Source organism: Paramacrobiotus metropolitanus, unplaced genomic scaffold (assembly GCF_019649055.1).
Source record: "Paramacrobiotus metropolitanus isolate TYO unplaced genomic scaffold, Prichtersi_v1.0 Parri_scaffold0000092, whole genome shotgun sequence".
Lineage (NCBI taxonomy): Eukaryota > Metazoa > Tardigrada > Eutardigrada > Parachela > Macrobiotidae > Paramacrobiotus > Paramacrobiotus metropolitanus.
The window spans coordinates 202,086-219,392 of NW_026570312.1; the positions used below are offsets into that span (position 1 = coordinate 202,086).

The window sequence follows — 17,307 nt, forward strand, 5'->3', positions numbered from 1 at the left end:
TGCGACACAGGTAGCGTTAGTGTACCTACTGACCATAGGCCACTCTCACTTACAAATAGTCGCCGACACAACACAGGTATTCTTGCTGCTGTGGTTACCTGGTCCGTAACTACACAGTGACTTACAAATAGTTGTGTGTTTTGCTGGATGGTAATTTTAGGCATAATAGGTAAAATCTAGGAAATTCACACGTAGACTGTCGTATAACATACAGTATATTAGGGAAAGTGAAAAACCAGTAACTAATCAGCGGTCAAAATAAGGGCTAGATTATTGACTTGTAGTATAAATAAATTACGGGAATTTAATATGAAATACACTGGCGTCTAGAAAGAATAAGGAACCTACTAGTGACCCGACAGATAAATCGTTAGCGCAGAAACTTTCGCTGAGGCTAAGACGGTTACCACCGGAAATCGTTCCAGCGGAGCAGGCTAACAGCAGGTATTGGAATCCACAGGCCCAGACAGGCGTTAATCGTATCAAGACACCGGAACTTTCTTCGTCATCGGAATCAAGCGTAATAAAATCAAAAACGAAGAAGCTCATAATACTGCCTTCATCGACCTTAGCGACGACAGTTTTAACAACCAAATAAACGAGGAACCCGAAGCCGGGAACCTTTTCAACGCTCACGAAGTGGAAAACGGTAATATTCAAGGTCACCAAGTGGAAGCACAAGCCCCTGCAGGTGCAGCAGGAGAAGAAGAGGGCAATCATCAACAACAGTTAGAAGAACCGCGAAGAATGGCCGAAGGTCCTAAAGTAAAATTACCACCACCATTTTCGGCAGCCCCTCACGAGGATGCGGAGACCTGGCTAGAATCATATCTACGTTGTGCAGAGTCCTACGCGTGGGATGACCCTACGAAAGCTCGCAGATTTCCGGAAGTTTTAGCGGGAACTGCTCGTAAATGGATTAAAAATAGACCTGAAGCGGCACCCGAAAATTGGGATTCCATTGAAACAGAATTTCTTAAGACATTTGGGAAAATGGGAACGCCTCAACAAGCTATTGACATTCTGATTTCACGACAGCAAGGAAGTGAAGAAGATTTTCGTACGTACTATTTTTCTATCTTAGACTTATGCAAACATGCGGACGCAAATATGGACCAAGCAGAGATAGGATACTTTATCCTGAAGGGAATGAAAGATAAGCAAACAGCCACTCAACTTCGTATTATGGGCAAAAAGACCCCGAAAGATATCCTGGAAGTAGCAGAAGAACTATACCCTATTAAAGACAGAGGGACAAAGGAAAAACGATCAACTGTAACTTTTAACGTTCCCTTTGGCGGTGAAAATAAGAGAAATAAAGCAACGACCGAGAAGGACGAAAAAATCAACGAACTTGTGGAAAAACTAGATAGTGTACTTAACTTTAAGTTCAATCCTGGAAAGTTTAGTACGCGAAACCGCTTTAGTAGTAGATATGATAACGCTTATCAAAGAGAAACACAGCACGGAAGAGATTACAACGGATACGTCAGAAGGTCAACTTTCAACGAACCGCCGAGACAAGGCGAATGGAGAAACCAAAATCCAAATCATTATAGAGGACGAAGGTATAACGGCCAACGTCAGTTTTCATCACGAACTGGAGACGGCAGACCCGTTTGTTTTAAGTGTGGCCGTAGGGGCCATTACCAAATCAACTGTAGAGACAACAGTTCGAGTGATTCCCCGCAACCGCGCTATCCCGTTATGCCGAGTCGCCAGCAGAACGTTAACTTAATTGGCGTCGAGGACCAAAATTGTCCATTCCAAGATTACCAAGAAACTGTTGTTAACGTTTTACCCACGTTAAATGTAGGTTTCGAGGCAGCAAGATATGTCCCAAAGACTTGCATGACGATACAAGTCAAAATCCAGGGCGAATCCTTCCAGGCATGCATTGATACGGGTGCTGGGCCGTCCATTATAAACTCGAAACTTTTAAGGATGCTGAAATTAGACGCAGATGAATGGCTAGGGCTTCCAATAAGGTTCTTTGATCATGTGAAAAGCCCCTCTAAAGGCATTACCTTAGATGTTGAGTTGGCGGGAAAGGTCATCCGGGTGCACTGCGCCGTTATCGATAATCCTAACTTAGATGAACTTATACTCTTAGGTAACGACTTTTTGGATGCTGCTAAAGTAATTATTGACTACAGAACGCATCGACTTTACTTTATGGAGAAAGGTCCATGTCTATCTTGTATAGGTAAAAGTAAAAATATTATTTTCAAAAATGAAATGAAAAATTCATATAAGAAATTAAGTCATGTCGAAAGTTCAGCAAAACAAAACTCCGGAGAACCTACAAATGGCTGGTTATTACAAAATGTTTTTAACTTGGAAGAGGTAGAAGATTCCAGCCAGACCGATAATAAAATAAAAACTTCTGAGGAACTTGTTGATGAATTTATTAATCAAACTAGAAGCGAAAATATTATTTCCCCGTTTTCTGAAAATGATATTGACTATGAAACTCTGAATATAGGCAGCACTATTACACCTGAGGAGAAGCTGAGTTTAATTAATGTTATAAATAAGTTTAAAATTATTTTTCCGAAAAAAGGGGAACGAATTGGCTGCACGTCACTAACTGAGCATGTTATTGACACGGGTGACGCAAAACCAATTCATGTTCCTCCTTACCGAACGTCAATTAAAGAGCAACGTATCATGGAGGAAGAGATTAATAAGCTCCTGGCCTTAGACATCATTGAACCATCCTACTCCAGTTGGAGTAGCCCTTTACTGCTAATTCCTAAAGACACCGAGGACGCGGGTCAAACCGACGAAAAAATTGAACAAAGACCAAAAAGAACAGTTCGAAAACCAGAACGGTACGGATATATAAATCGCATCACTATGGACGATGTACCAACTCAGCCCGACCGGCCACTTGTGACCCCCGCATTAAATGTCAAAAGACTAGAGGAACTACTAAAACTGCACAGTGAAGAGCTGCTTAGCAGTAACGATTGCTACAGAAAGAAGTGCCAAGAAAAAAGGCGACATGATGAAATTTTACTTGGCCGGTTCTGGGAACAGTCTAATGAAGACATCGAAAGGATTTTGTGGTTAGAGGAAGAGAATAAAAAATTACGGATGGCAGATTCCATTGGAAAAATAAAGTCAACAGCTCAGGATTTGCAGAATGCATGTAAAATCATTGCGGAAGAAACTGGTAACATGATGAACCGGGTGCAGAAACTCAGTGCAAGAGAACCGCTAAAAAGGAGGACCCTACTACCAAAATGTTTACTTCCCGGAACAAGCATGTTACTCATCCTTATAATGTTGCTATGTTTTGGATTTAATGGCGCAAACGCGTTGACCCAGGAGGTTTGTGATTGTAGCCGGAAAGACTTCTTAGGTTTGGTCTCGTTAAAAAATTTTTCAGCTTGTGGAGCTCCAAATAATGGAAAAACACCGAATACAAGAGCTTACGTACTCTATGAGGAGCAGCTCCCACAATTATCATTTACTGCTTATATGTGCAAACAAGTCATTAAACGGACTGTTGTGTCCTCTTTCTTCTTTGGAGGAACAGATACAATAAAATCGGTACTAAATAAAGCCGTATCTGTGGACGAATGCTGGCAAATGGTACACTCTAAGAAATGTGTTGGAAACGATATGGTCAACACTGGTAATGCATGGGATTACACTAAAGATTCGGAAGGAAATGGAAAGTATTTACAGGAAATTACTTATGACTCTATTAATTGCATATTGGAGGAAGTACAGTTAAACCAGAAGTGTAAAAATTGCACCGTGGATTCTGCTACAATGATGATTGCAAAAGACAAAATGCAGCAGTTTGCAATGATTAATTATGTGACGTCTGTATGGAGGACTAACGCCAGCACTGCGTCAAATTGTAAAAGTTAAGGAAAAATTACGGCTACGGCGAGCTAGATTCTGTGAATGATGTACGGCGCCTTCGTGATGATGTTCATCAGTTAGATTATTATATTGGGAAGAGCGTAAAACTGTGCGGTGAAGAAGTGGAGGCTTATCAAGTTATCGGAAATCCCAATCTGAAAATTACGCTTGGACCGGTAAATAATTATTACGAAAAACCGAAGCTGAATTTAAAAAATGAGAATAAAAATATGACAAAACTGTTACAAAATGCAACTATGCAAGAATTTGCATTATTTCAAGAAAACTTCTTGTCTCAACATTTTAACTATTTCTCAGATATTGATACAAAAAATCTTAATTACATCTCTTCAAATGTGGCTGCTCTTGATTGCCGGATCGATAACACGTTTTTGTTGAACTTAGTCGTTTTATCGCAATTTAGCCCGGTATTAGCGGCAAAAGCGCTCAAATACCCTAAATGTTTTGCTGTACACATGATAACAACTGACAAAGCAGCCGTTTTCAAATGTGGAAAAATCAATGCTACATTTACGGTGGAGAATTCTTATGGTTCCTGTCAATATCTGCAACCGCGGTATAATGATTATACAATTGGATTGGATGGCCTTACATTATTACCGTACAAATGTGTACATACAATGCCTTTTGTTTCTTTTAATAATAATATTTATGCGGTCATAAATAACACGTGGAAAAGGATATACAAAGTGACGCAACAAGCACTACATCTACACATTAACAGCCGCTTTGACCCGATTGTGGATGTATCGGCAACATATTATCATGCTGACTCCGTGTACATGCAACAGCCAGCACGTGCTACAGATCTGCAACAGTTTTTCATCAGTGGTCTTTCAACGCCTGTCACGTTAACAAAAGCACTCATCCATGACTGGGGCATGGACGTGCGCATCAAGCAAACAGTTGGAACAGTTGTTAGTATTACAGTTATGTTAGTTGGCATTTATGTAGGGTTAATACTGCTAAGATGGTTGCTCGGGACGCGCCTGCTTAACGAAAATAATAACGTCTCAGACGCTGGGAGTCGGGCCGGCACCGTTGGGAACTGGTGCACTGCCCGCGATCGAAAAGGCATGCGAACACTGTTCAGCCGCAGGCGGAAGACAGAAGTGGATATAAAACACTGCACAGACCATCAGTTGCCCACTCATGCGGAACTAGCTGTTAGTGTACCGGATCATACAGTTCCTGACGATTCTACTTCAGTAGTGGATACAGTGACTTTGCCCGTCAACCTGTTATTACCTGCAATGGATATTGCTAACGATCACCCACGCAGCGGCCGGATTGCCTCTCCAGAAATTCCATATCAACCACCGCGGATAGTCATGACGTTCAAGAAGGTAAGCCGCAAGAGTGCCAGAAATGCGCGTATTGAATCGTTCCACCGTATGAAGATTACCCGAGACAACGCCATCAAAGCCATGGTGGATGAGTTTACGGAATTCACGCATACCGTTGTCAACCAGCAAGGTTTTCCGCATGACCAGCCTGCTATGAACATCCTGATGGACATGGCACAGCGGACCACGACTGCCTTGGAGACGCTTGCAAAGACAACGATTTGTTGTGGGACGCGCTTACCAAGTGCCGAAAGATTTGGGATGCCGCCGAAAAAAATCAGTGCAGTTCTGGGCACACCGATCAGATGGTAGCGGGACCATCAGCTGTGCAGCGGAGCAGCCCTCAGCGTGAAGAGCAACCGCCACGTTCCTTCGTTTTTCCGGCCTTCGCTAAACCGGCAACCAAGGCGCCGACTATGGCGATGGTGCAGCCACGACCATTCAAGCGGCAGCCTACTCCTCATCCGAGGGGAATTATCCGCTCGAACCGGGAGCTTTGTTTGCCTGCGTATTTTGCCCAGTTGCGCTCACCACCGCCTTATGTCGAAACACCACGAAGCCCCAGCCCGATGGCCAATGATGACATTCAGCAATGCGCGGAGACACCAGCAAGTCCGGACGAGGATATGCCTCGCTACGTGATTGTGAACCGTAGTGCTGCCGACCAGCAATAAGTTTGTACTGAAGTTAATTTTTATTATTATTCCTTTTTATATTAAAATACAAAAAGAAGAATTATTAATGATTAATTGTTGAATATAAAACCGATTAATATAAAATAAAAAACATAATATTTACATTTGTGTCGTGTTATATATACATTATACTGTGTATGTTTTGTTAAGTTGTTGCAATATATTGTACTAACATTGTTTTTTTATATAAAATTCATGCCTGTTTTTTCACAGTTATTTGATACTGTAATGCCCACTACAACGGTTCTTTCTGCTGTGGAAATTGTGTATTTTGATTTTTTAAATTTTCGTATATAATTGTTTTTTTTACTTCCTGTTCCTGTTGGATTCGCCAGAGACGTCGAATCTCAAAAAGGAGGACTGTCACGGACGGCTTAGTCATCAGCATCATCGAGGTCAGCGACGATTACATCATATGACATCAGCCTTGCATCAGACTCGCTCAGCCTTGCATCATGCGGCCTCATTCCCACGCGATAACGCCAGTGACCACACCCTCCGGCTGGCGGCACCACTCCGCCGCGCGGGTATATAAAACCACAGCTGCAACCACCGGAAGCCAGTGTGCTTTCCCCTGCGAAGTCAACCGACCAGCAGTCTACAGCCAGCCCTGCACCGGACCATCCAGCGATTGTACTAGCTTGACCTTTTGTTTAGCTTATAGCTTTGTTGTAGTGGGCACATTGATTATCATTAAAGGTCAGTCAAACACCGGTGCGTTGCCTAATCGTTATAGGTATTGTAAAGGTCATCGTTGACCTGATCCATAGGGCTCATACACACAGCACTACAGGTAGAACTCATTGTTGCTACTGTACGTTATCCCAGTGTATGTAATACCTCTGCATCTGGAATAGGTATTTAGAATGATCAAGTTTTTGTTGGTGGAACAATTGAGAATTCCGGAGATGGGCGAGTATTACTGCTACTGCTTGAGCAGCTGGAATTTCTGATCCTATCCAACGGTTATGGCGGTATATAGTCATGCCACTGAACACTTCTGCCACCCAACCACCAATGGCCGATGGCCAATGGCCAATGGCCGATGCATTATGCACGTAACGATATGTATACAAGCTTGGTGGTTTATTTCTTGCGCAAAGGTAAAGCAATCAATACAGATTCATGCCATGCCATGATATTATTATTATGATGTTAAATTTTTTCAGATGATTTTCTTCTCTAAAATCCAGGTATAAACCTAAACACTGGACACTGACGAAGAATATGTGCCTTCGGGATATAGAAACACGTTCATATCTCGGATATTAACCTCAAATAATTTTTTACCTGTAACAGCTGCTTCTTATCGTTGTGACCAACATAGATGGCGATGAATAATACCGCCTGCAAAGTTCCGGGTCGATGCTCCGCACAGTATGCGTGACAGTGTGACTGTAAATGTCAACGGTTATTTAAACCAACCGTCTTTTGGCTGTTTAGTTTTTACTTCGCATTCACTTATTAACTTTTGTACCCATGAATCCTTTATGTACACATTCTGTATGTACACATTATGTATGTATTTATGTACTTTATTCAGCTAAAAAGGCATTACTACTAGGATCTGACAAGACAGCATAGCGCATGTAAATTCTACAAAATGCCTATGTGCCAGTTCAGTAAATTCATTTTTGCATCGTTGCTACTAACAGCTGGCATTATCCTGCCGGTACTATCAGGCGATTTTGGCGTACGACATCTTGACTCGGGGAAACGCGGCTACGGGATATCTGACTCTTATTCCTTCTTTCCCAGTAACCAACGTCCATGTGAAACGTTCGTTCTGTCGGCGTGCGATCCGCGCTGGTTGTACTGCACCTGCGGGAAGCCAGTGTACAACGTCAGTGCTATTCCCGTTGACCAGGTACACCTGTATCTTGGCACCCAGACAACGGTAGCGCGTGTCTACGATCAATGCTATTCCAGTTGCTTGCTACCCGCGTTCGATCCGCTACCGCCGCTTCCCAACACCACCCTGATTCGCTTGAGCAATATTTGGGTGGCACCCAACGATCTCCCGTTTCCCGTGGGCCGATTCTTGGTTAATGTCAAGAAGACGGTGAAGAAATTGTGGCTGATGGAAATCTATCTGCCCTCACTAACACGGGATACGTTTACGGGTTTCTCGGCCCTCGAGAGCCTGATACTGGAGCGGAATCGGCTGTCCGCCATTGCTTTAGACGCTTTAGAGGCATTCGTTCCGCCACCGGGACGTGGAGCACCGCCATCTAGACTCGAGGCGTTCTCCCTCACCGACAACTATCTGGAGCAATTGGATTGGTCGATGATGCAGCCACTGGCTGACACTATCAAGGTATTAAAACGATGCTCTGAAAGCATCTTAACTGGGTTGCTTATACAGCGCTCCCCGGGAGCAGTCGACTGCTCAGGTTGGAAAGGATGCGAGATCACGAAGCAGCTATGATTACCAGAATCGAGAACCTAAAAATACCAGAAATTACAATTACCAGATTCGAGAAACACCAGCTCACAGTTGCGGCCAGATTGAAACCTAAATTTACTAGAACGTTTTTCCGTTTTTTTTTGTTTTCTTCCGTACGAATGGAAAAAGAACGGATATTACTAAAATCAGAAATACCATGGCAGCATCTGATAAGTGCGTCTAGTCATGCTGCGCTCATGGTGAGCTGATCGGAACAGGTAGACGCACACTCACACATGGTGAACCGCTTAGACAACATTCATTCGCTTTAATTAATATCAAGCAAAGAGAAATTATACAATGTAACTGGATTGGTGGCGATACTTTAATCGCTAATTAGCTGCATTTTTGCAGCACGTTTCCGTGATGATGTGTGGCGTTCGTCAGCTCCATCTGAGCCGGTTCTTCAGCATGCGCCGCATCGAATCTGTCAATCTAGCGGGGAACAACCTGACAAGCGTGGACAGTCGTTTCCTCGATAGTCTTACGCAGTCGCATGGGCGTCCCGGCTTGAGTCTGCATTGCAATCCGCTGTGTACGAGCGACGTACGGTGTCGCTGTGCGCCGCTATCCAACCTGTGGAGCTGGTTCACCAACGCGTCGACGCGGGTCACGGAAATCGAACCGGGTATCATGATTAACTGGCAAGTTGGCGACGGTGTGACATGTGGTCAATACACTGATACACACGGGGGAAGTTTGTATAACCGCTTTCGGATCGAAAAGGATGATGAATCCGGCAGGACCTACACGGGGCGGGACGTCCAGATACTGGCAAGATGGATGCTGGATGGTTGGAAATCTGCAACTAATCTATTTTAAACACGCTTTACGTAGAATGCATGTATTGCGTATGGTATGTACAATATGTTGTGTGACGCGCGTCTCGTTTCTGTTTATGTACGACTTGCTGTTCTTTAATCTAACTCTTGTGATCACTACTCGTACTCGTACTGGCCTCTATTTTATTGACGTTGTTGGTTTGGTACAGTCAAAGTTTAAAACTTTTCGTCCGTTTCTGCGATTCCCGGAAACGTGATGGGATAATTCGGTAAATCGAATCGACCGGTTTTCAGGCATGCAATTGGCTATACTGTAGTTGCGAGGCCGCGGTTAAAATAGCGTCACCACAAAAACTTGTTGTTCACCATACGATTACATAAAGAAAGCCGTTTCCGCCGACCGGAGTTTGTGGGAGATAAATCGGCATTCATGTGGGAGACGGACGGATAAACTAATAAACACGAACTAAATCATCGCGCAGTGTGCACTTCAGTTTATTAAAAAAATAAAATAAAATAAATAAAGAATAAGAATTACCAATATTTATCATTGTTTCGGGAACTGGTGTTTATCAATGATTCTGGCAGCTATTTCAACACTGATTCGGTGAGTAATGTGACTGGTACTGTGTGGATGACTTGCATAAGAAAGACGAGTGGGTAAATGAAATAAGCTGTCACAGTGCTCAGGGATTGCAGTATGGAGGAACACGAAGATCAGGCAGCGTTAGCAAAACTGTTCTATCTGTGCGTGCACAGAGCCAGGTTGAATTTAACCATTCCTGTTGGAAGCTGTATTCCCGCGCCTAGAGTGGTAGTGCCAAAAACGCATTAAATCGATTAAGCGGCAGCGGGACGACCTCCTGGATATATTCCCTTAAAATCCGATGCTTTCAGATGTCAAAATCGACTGCGTACGCGGTGCTGATCGATTACTAGAGTACTCGTTGTACGCTACCGTACGGCATACAGTACATACTCCCCCGGCAGTCCAGCAAGAACAGAAAGCGTTATTCAAATGCCAACCGACGCACAAAATTAATGCGGTTTAATAGCAACTAGCCCAGTCAATAGTCATTTAGTCTGGGTGGATTTTTGTTGATTAACCGAGACTATAAAGGATGGAATCAGGCATTGGAGGAAAGGAGGATTGTGGAAAAACCAGCAATATTTCCGGCAAAACATATGCCCATAAAGGGCTATATTTACGATCACTACTTGAATATCTGTTTGCTACTACCGCTGAACAGGCCGATATTCAAGCAGAGCTCGTTTCTCTTAATTCCTCGGTGGATCTTTATCCGACGATGAGGCCCGGTTTCTGTGCTAGTGCTACACAGGAAATACAACGCATAATATTATAGCAAGGACCATAGGTTTATTTGACGACAAGGACAAATTGTATCGTCCTGTTTCTGGATAAAACCAGGCAAGTAAACAGCGCCAACGCCGTTTAAGGTTGCTTTTCATGTAAAGACGATTGCGGGAAGTGTGCACATTGCATAGCAGCCTGGATTTGGATGGATTTTTATCTGGGTACAGTGTTTGGCGCCAAATTTACTGTGCTCTGCTAAACAATGTACCAGTGCCGAAACGTGGTAACCATTTTGTAGAAATTTTTATCCGTTTTTTTATCGCGTTGCAGCTACTGTATAAATAATTTCGGGCATTTGTTCTTTTTTGGTACTTGCTACATTTGAGGCTGAGCTGAGCAACGTATTTTCTCAAGTATTCTTTTGATCAAGAGTTCTTTGGGAAAACGCCATGAAGGCCTTGCTGTATCCTAATTTCGCCAGTGCGCTAGCTCCCAGCAGCGGCGGAACGTGCACTCGCGGCATAAACTACGTTTGCAGCGTACCGGTACGGTCATTGTAAAATCACACTAACGAAACTGTTGCTTTTTATTCGAGAGCCGCCCTGGTAAGCGGCACAACCGTTTCAGTACTTCTGTGCAAAATGGCAGTACTTCTACGAAGAACGATTAGTATAACCTCGCACAAGATTACAGTACTTTTGTACGATTTTATAGTCAAGATCGATGCCGGTTAGAGGGCTGTACATGCCTCTATGTACCTATTCTGTAAAATTTATTTTGATGGTGGCACCTTTAATGTCAGACAATACGGAAAAAAGGAAAAGTACAGAAGATGACATGCACAACAGAACATACAACGGGAAATGCTGCAGATGAAAGGTCGGCCGGTGGATCAAGAATCCACAAGGAGGCTAAACATTAACCCAAGGTTGCGACAGGCGGGCAACCAGTTCAGCAAAGCCGGACTGGGCGGTGACCAAAGGGTCCTTGATTTCCTGCAGAGCGGCCACCGTCAGCGTGGTCAGCCGGCTGACATCCACTTCGCCGAGAGTGGACGATGTCCAGCCCCGCAGGCGGTAGTGGGTGGAAGTGCGCGGATCCGGGCTCTGGTACCAGTTGAGCGCCTGCGACAGTATCCACGTTAATACAACCGCCGGCGCTGAGAGTCAGAGTCTAACCACTAAACCGCTGATTTCGATTTGTACTAATAGAGGTTTTTTAGATTTCTTAGGTTTCGTAGGCTTCTAAGTTTCTCAAACACAAATAAAGATGTCAAAGAAATATAAGTACGGTACTTCAAGAAACCGAAGACAATAAGACAGCAAAACTTACAAAAAAAAACCGGAGGAGCCTACGAAACTCGAAAAATTCTAAGAAGCCTAAGAAGCAAATAAATCGAGGAACCTTAAAAATTATATGCATTATTAAATTGTTCAGAAACCTAAAGTACTAAGAAAAATTTGGAAAATCTGAAAGCATAAAGAACTCGAGAAATCCGAAGAACCAAAGAAAAAAAGTAAATCGTGAAAAATTAAAAATCCTGAGAAACCAAAGAAACTAATCTTTAAAACCATGATAGACCAAAGAAACTTGAGAACTTGTAAGAAACTTTAACAATAAGAGTCAGACAGAGAATTTTAAGGGTCAGACCAACTAACAGTCTCTCAGCTCCGGCGTAGTGCAATTCTTTGAGCAAGGGGGCGTAACTCGCACGTATAAAACGAAACATAACCGTTACCTACCGGTAACTAACCTTCACAATCAGGTGTAACTCATTGTGGCGCTGCTGCGCAATGCAGTCAGCGATCCACCCGGCAATCCCTTGCCGATCCAGCGGCCCGCCAGCACCAGATCCCTCTCGAACACCTCCCACAGCTGCAACTGCACACCCTCAAAGTCCGCGTTGTGGAACGCGAAATCCTTAACTGCTGCTGAAAAGCTATGGTCCTGTAGCGTCAAGTTCTTCCACATCACGCTCTCGCCCAATCCCGAATACGCCACCGCCAAGTGCGCCGTACGCTCGATCAGCTGCGCGAAGAACGCCCGCTCATCACCGAAACGGCACTGGTCCAACTCCAGGACCGGGATGCGACTGCCGTTGAGGAGGTGCTGGATGAGTGCAGCCAACTGCTCGCATTCGTCCAAATCCAGACCAGTGATCCGTGCCTTCTCAGTACGAGGGCTGAGACACTTCAACAAGCAGTTCACCACCAAATACATATGCTGCTGCGGAAAACGCTCGTCTCCATAGGCCGTTAGGTTTCCAGAGACCCGCAAATCGGTGACGTAGACCCCGGTCGTAAGAATGGTGTTCCACAGCTGACACACACGGCGACAGCGAACGCGCTCGATGGAGTCCAGTGTCTGGAAGATTTCCAGCCACAATTCAAAGGGTAAGGCCACATTCCGTCCGCTGACGTCTTGGTCGTCTTGCAAAGTAATCCAGCCGGCGTGATTGAGTGCACCGCTTCCCAGGTGGCGGCGTATCCATTGCAGTGTCGCCGGCGAGCAGCTGTCCGGCTTTTCCTTCTTGGCTCTTTTATAGACCTTTTCCTGCAGAAATTACCCTTCATCAATTCTTAAACCGTTTTTTTCCTTCACGTTTGCCCTCATCTCGGTAGTTCTAATAACATTCTTTTCCACAAACCACAGAACCAACTGAACAAAACTTCAATAAGAAAGCCTAGGCAGATTTTTACATGAGAAAACCGTTTATCAAACCGTTTTTCAACCGTCCAAATTGACAAGTTCGTAGCTTAAAAATTTAGTGGTAAACCAATAAAACAGTAAGCAACACGAACACATCCAATGGAGAATAAATCAACAGCACTAGAACAATTTTTAATAAAGCAGCAAAGTTTTGGTGACAACTTGCCGTGTGCACTGTGTAGTAGGGTGTACACAAACTTTTTCACCCTATTATATATGCTCTAAGTGTGAATTCGGAAAAGCAGCGAGCCAAACGATGGCATCGTGATTTGGTGAAAGCAAAATTACATACCAGTTGCTTGGTCGTCAGCGGAGTGGCGCCATTGTACTGCAAATAGACCAGGGTCTGGTTGAAGACGGAGATGCACAGTACGCGGCTGCGTCGCTCGTTCAATCGGCACAGGAAGATCTGGCAGGCCGCGTGCGACCCTTCCGCCCAATAAACTGCGGGCAGCGGACAACAACGGACGACAAAATCCTCCTTCACTACACGCAATTCAGCTAATCGCTGATCCGTGGGCTGTTCGCGTACTTGGAACGATGGAAAGAGTTCCCTGACGATGCGGCCGTCGGGCAATCGCACCTCCACCAACGGCGCCCAAACTGGGTCGTACTCACCCAGGGACGCGATCGTCCCGGGATACCACGTCCAGGCCGCGTCGGGATGATTACGAAGCAGCACCTGCACGGCGTCACCCGGGCGGTAGACCTGGTTGTAGAAGTGGAAGTTCTCGCAGCAGAAGATACGGCCGTATTTGACGAACTGCGCGCGCTGGGTGCTACACCCAAAATCGATGATCAGGCCGCCGTCAACAACGTTGATAACGTCGCCGTGCTGTAGTCGGCCGTCGACGAGGACGTCCACAGCGTTCCACGCGGCGATGCGGTGCTCGTCGTCCCCGTAAATAAACATCGCGATGATTCTGATCGAGAGCTCGGTTCTTCAACAAAAACTGATGTTTCTGTCGATAAAATCAGGTCTCCTGTCGCTTAGGAAAGAGATTCTGCCTCGTTTAAAAAACATATTCGCGAAAGATGGATAAATAATTATTATATCTTTCTCAATGCTCGGAAAATGTCGGATCTTAACAAAGAAAATTAAAGCGTGCGAATAGCTGAGTGAAGTACAGATACTTCAGTAACCGATCGTTTGGGATGTAACCAGCTGGTGTACGGTTGCTGACTCTCATGTCACTGGAAGCTCCAAGAAATGTGGCAGCGTGGCCCAGCTGGCTGAAAATGCGAAGCGTGGAAAGTATTCGTTTTTGGAATACGGATACCTTTTTTACCCCCTAGTAATGGAAACCCTTGGAGTTTTTGGTCCGGCTTTAAGTGAATTTTTACATTTTATGGGTCGTAAAATTCGGGATTTGACTGGTGAAGCACGTTCTACTGCTTTTCTTAAGCAGCGATTCAGCCTTGCTGTTGTTAAGGGAAATGCTACGGCTGTTTTGAGCACGTTACCTTTTAACCCGAGGGAGGACCGGGAATTTGGTTGTTTTTTTAATGTTTAAATGCTAACGATTACGTAGGGTGTCAGCGCGTGCATTTTTTGTTATTTGGGCGGCTATTGCAAATAAATCTATCCCTTCAGTAACTTCACCAATCAGTTGACATGAGCCAGATACCGAATTAACCCGTTAACGTAACCGTGGCCCTGAAAGGGATTAAGCTGCAACCGTGGGAGGTGGCAGTCCAGTTTTTTCCTGCATTTTGCATCCATCTGTTGAAACGTTCAGTTTGATATATGATGTATATTACCATATACACATAATGCCAAAGTACCGATTCGTAACCAGAATTTACTTCCAAGATGTTAGTCGGTACCATGAATCTGTTAGGGTTTCCGTTCACATACAAGCTAGCAATTCAGCTCTGAAGCATCATCATCAAAAAGATAAGAATCATACGTGATATAATTAATAACTGTTGCATAAGCAACTGTCAACACGACCGCAGTAACGATCGTTGACGCTTACTGAAGCTACTGTACATGCGATTACTCATCACACAGCACCCCGTATCTTAAGAACTTTGGTCACCAGACAAAGTTTCAGCAACTGACAATCACAAAATAATCACAATTATCAATAACAAGTCATAAAATCAACTGTCGCAAGAGAAGCAGTAAAAACGCAAATGTTATGGTGATGAGCTGCGGATAGTGCGGTTCCGGAGGGTCCGGATAGCAGGGCGATTGTCGGTATCGGTTAACGGACCGGCTGTTGGATCAGGAATGGGACGAGATGGTGTAACAGCTGTGCGTTCAATGTCCTCTTTCAGTTCCGGATCCACGGACTCCATCGGGACGCTCCACTGCGAATCACAATCGCCATTAAGATCATCATCCGACAGTGGTTGAGTAAACAATTTCAAGCGCTTAACATGAACCGTCATGACGCGCTTTCCACGCTTGTTGCGTACTGACTCAATCTCGTAATTTAGCTTGGACACGCGGTTAATAATTCGGTATGGACCAAAATAATGTGCAATTAATTTTGGTGACAAACCAACCGGTGTCACAGGAGTGTACAGCAGTACAAGATCACCAATCTTGAACTCACGATGCTGTCTTTTCAAATTGCCAGTCAACATATAACCAGCCTGCACTTGGTCGATATTAGCCTTAGCCACCTGGCTAGCTAATTTGATTCGTTCAATCATAGTTTTACTGTATTCGTGCAAGTTGCTGATGTTATTACTCGAAAGAGCACCAAGTTGACTATCTAGTACTGAGCGACATTCGCGTCCGTACAACAGATAAAATGGACTTTTGCCGGTCGACGCTTGTGTACTTGTATTATATGCACAAGTGATATACGGTAAATACAGGTCCCAATCCTTTTGGTCATCGCTTACGTATAAACTCAACATAACCGCAAGACTTTTGTTAAACTTTTCCGTTAATCCGTTACAGGCAGGGTTGTAAGCCGTTGTATTAACATGTTTAACTTGGCACAAATCTGTAACTCCTTTCACGACCGCGGAAAGGAACGGACCACCTTGGTATGACAACATTTTTGACGGCGCACCGTGCCGCAATATAATTTGAGAAACTAAGAAGTTTGCAACTGCACCTGCAGTTTGCGCTGTTACAGCTTTCGTTTCTACGTATTTAGTTAAGTAGTCCCTACAAACAATAACATATCTATTTCCTTTCGAAGACACAGGTAATGGACCGAAAACATCAATACCGATCATTTCAAATGCAGTTCCTACCGGGATATTTTCAATAAAACCACCAGGTTTTTCTGTATTTATTTTCCTAAACTGACAGTGCTCGCAACCACGTACGTACCGACGTATGTGATCGCGCATACGTGGCCAATAATACCGCGAACGTAATCTATTGTAAGTACGCCAAAAGCCGAGATGCCCGGACGTTGATTCATCATGACATGCGTACAGAATCTGCCGCCTCAACTGTTGAGGTACAACCAGCAACAACGCTTCCTCTCCGTCCACCAGGGCTTTGCGGTATAACACATTACCGCGAAGACAATAGCGTACAGTATCCTTGCCAATAGCACCTGCTTTCAGCTTAGATATTACTGTACTAAGCTTGCCATCGGCTTGTTGTTCAACAGACATGTCAGCAGATGTGGTCATAGCGACTAACATGTCGAAATCTATGTCAGCGGAGTCAGCTGCTTCCACAGGGTGACGCGACAACGCATCAGCATTCTGGTGTTTTTTTCCCGCTACAATATACAATCACAAAATCGTATTCTTGCAGAAAAACGGACCACCGGCTTAATCTGCCTACTAGCTCACGACGGGACATCAACCAGCAAAGAGCACAATGATCCGTGACCACACGGAAACATTTTCCTGATAAATATGGGCGCAACTTTTTAATAGCCCAAACAACCGCTAAGCACTCTTGTTCGGTGACTGAGTACCGAGTCTCCGCAGGGTTAAAGTTTTTGCTTACATAAGCAAGAACGCGCTCACCGATGTCAGTTTTCGACACTAGACACGCGCCAATACCAAGCGCACTAGCATCCGTGTGCAATTCTAGCTCAGCTGCTGGGTCGAAGTGAGTCAGCACAGGCGAACTGATGAGTGCCGATTTCAACGCTTCAAAACTATCGCACTGTTCAGTAGACCACAC

The 17,307-nt window shown here is 44.4% G+C and overlaps 1 protein-coding gene across 1 annotated transcript; it reads left to right on the forward strand.

The window, feature by feature from the left end:
- Positions 1-7,375: 7,375 nt before the first annotated feature.
- LOC129596569 (uncharacterized) lies at positions 7,376-9,564 on the forward strand. The gene is made up of 2 exons (XM_055493896.1): positions 7,376-8,258; positions 8,742-9,564. Exons 1-2 carry the CDS (start codon positions 7,545-7,547, stop codon positions 9,207-9,209), a joined length of 1,182 nt encoding a protein of 393 aa, XP_055349871.1. The 5' UTR covers positions 7,376-7,544; the 3' UTR covers positions 9,210-9,564.
- The last annotated feature ends 7,743 nt before the right edge of the window (positions 9,565-17,307 follow it).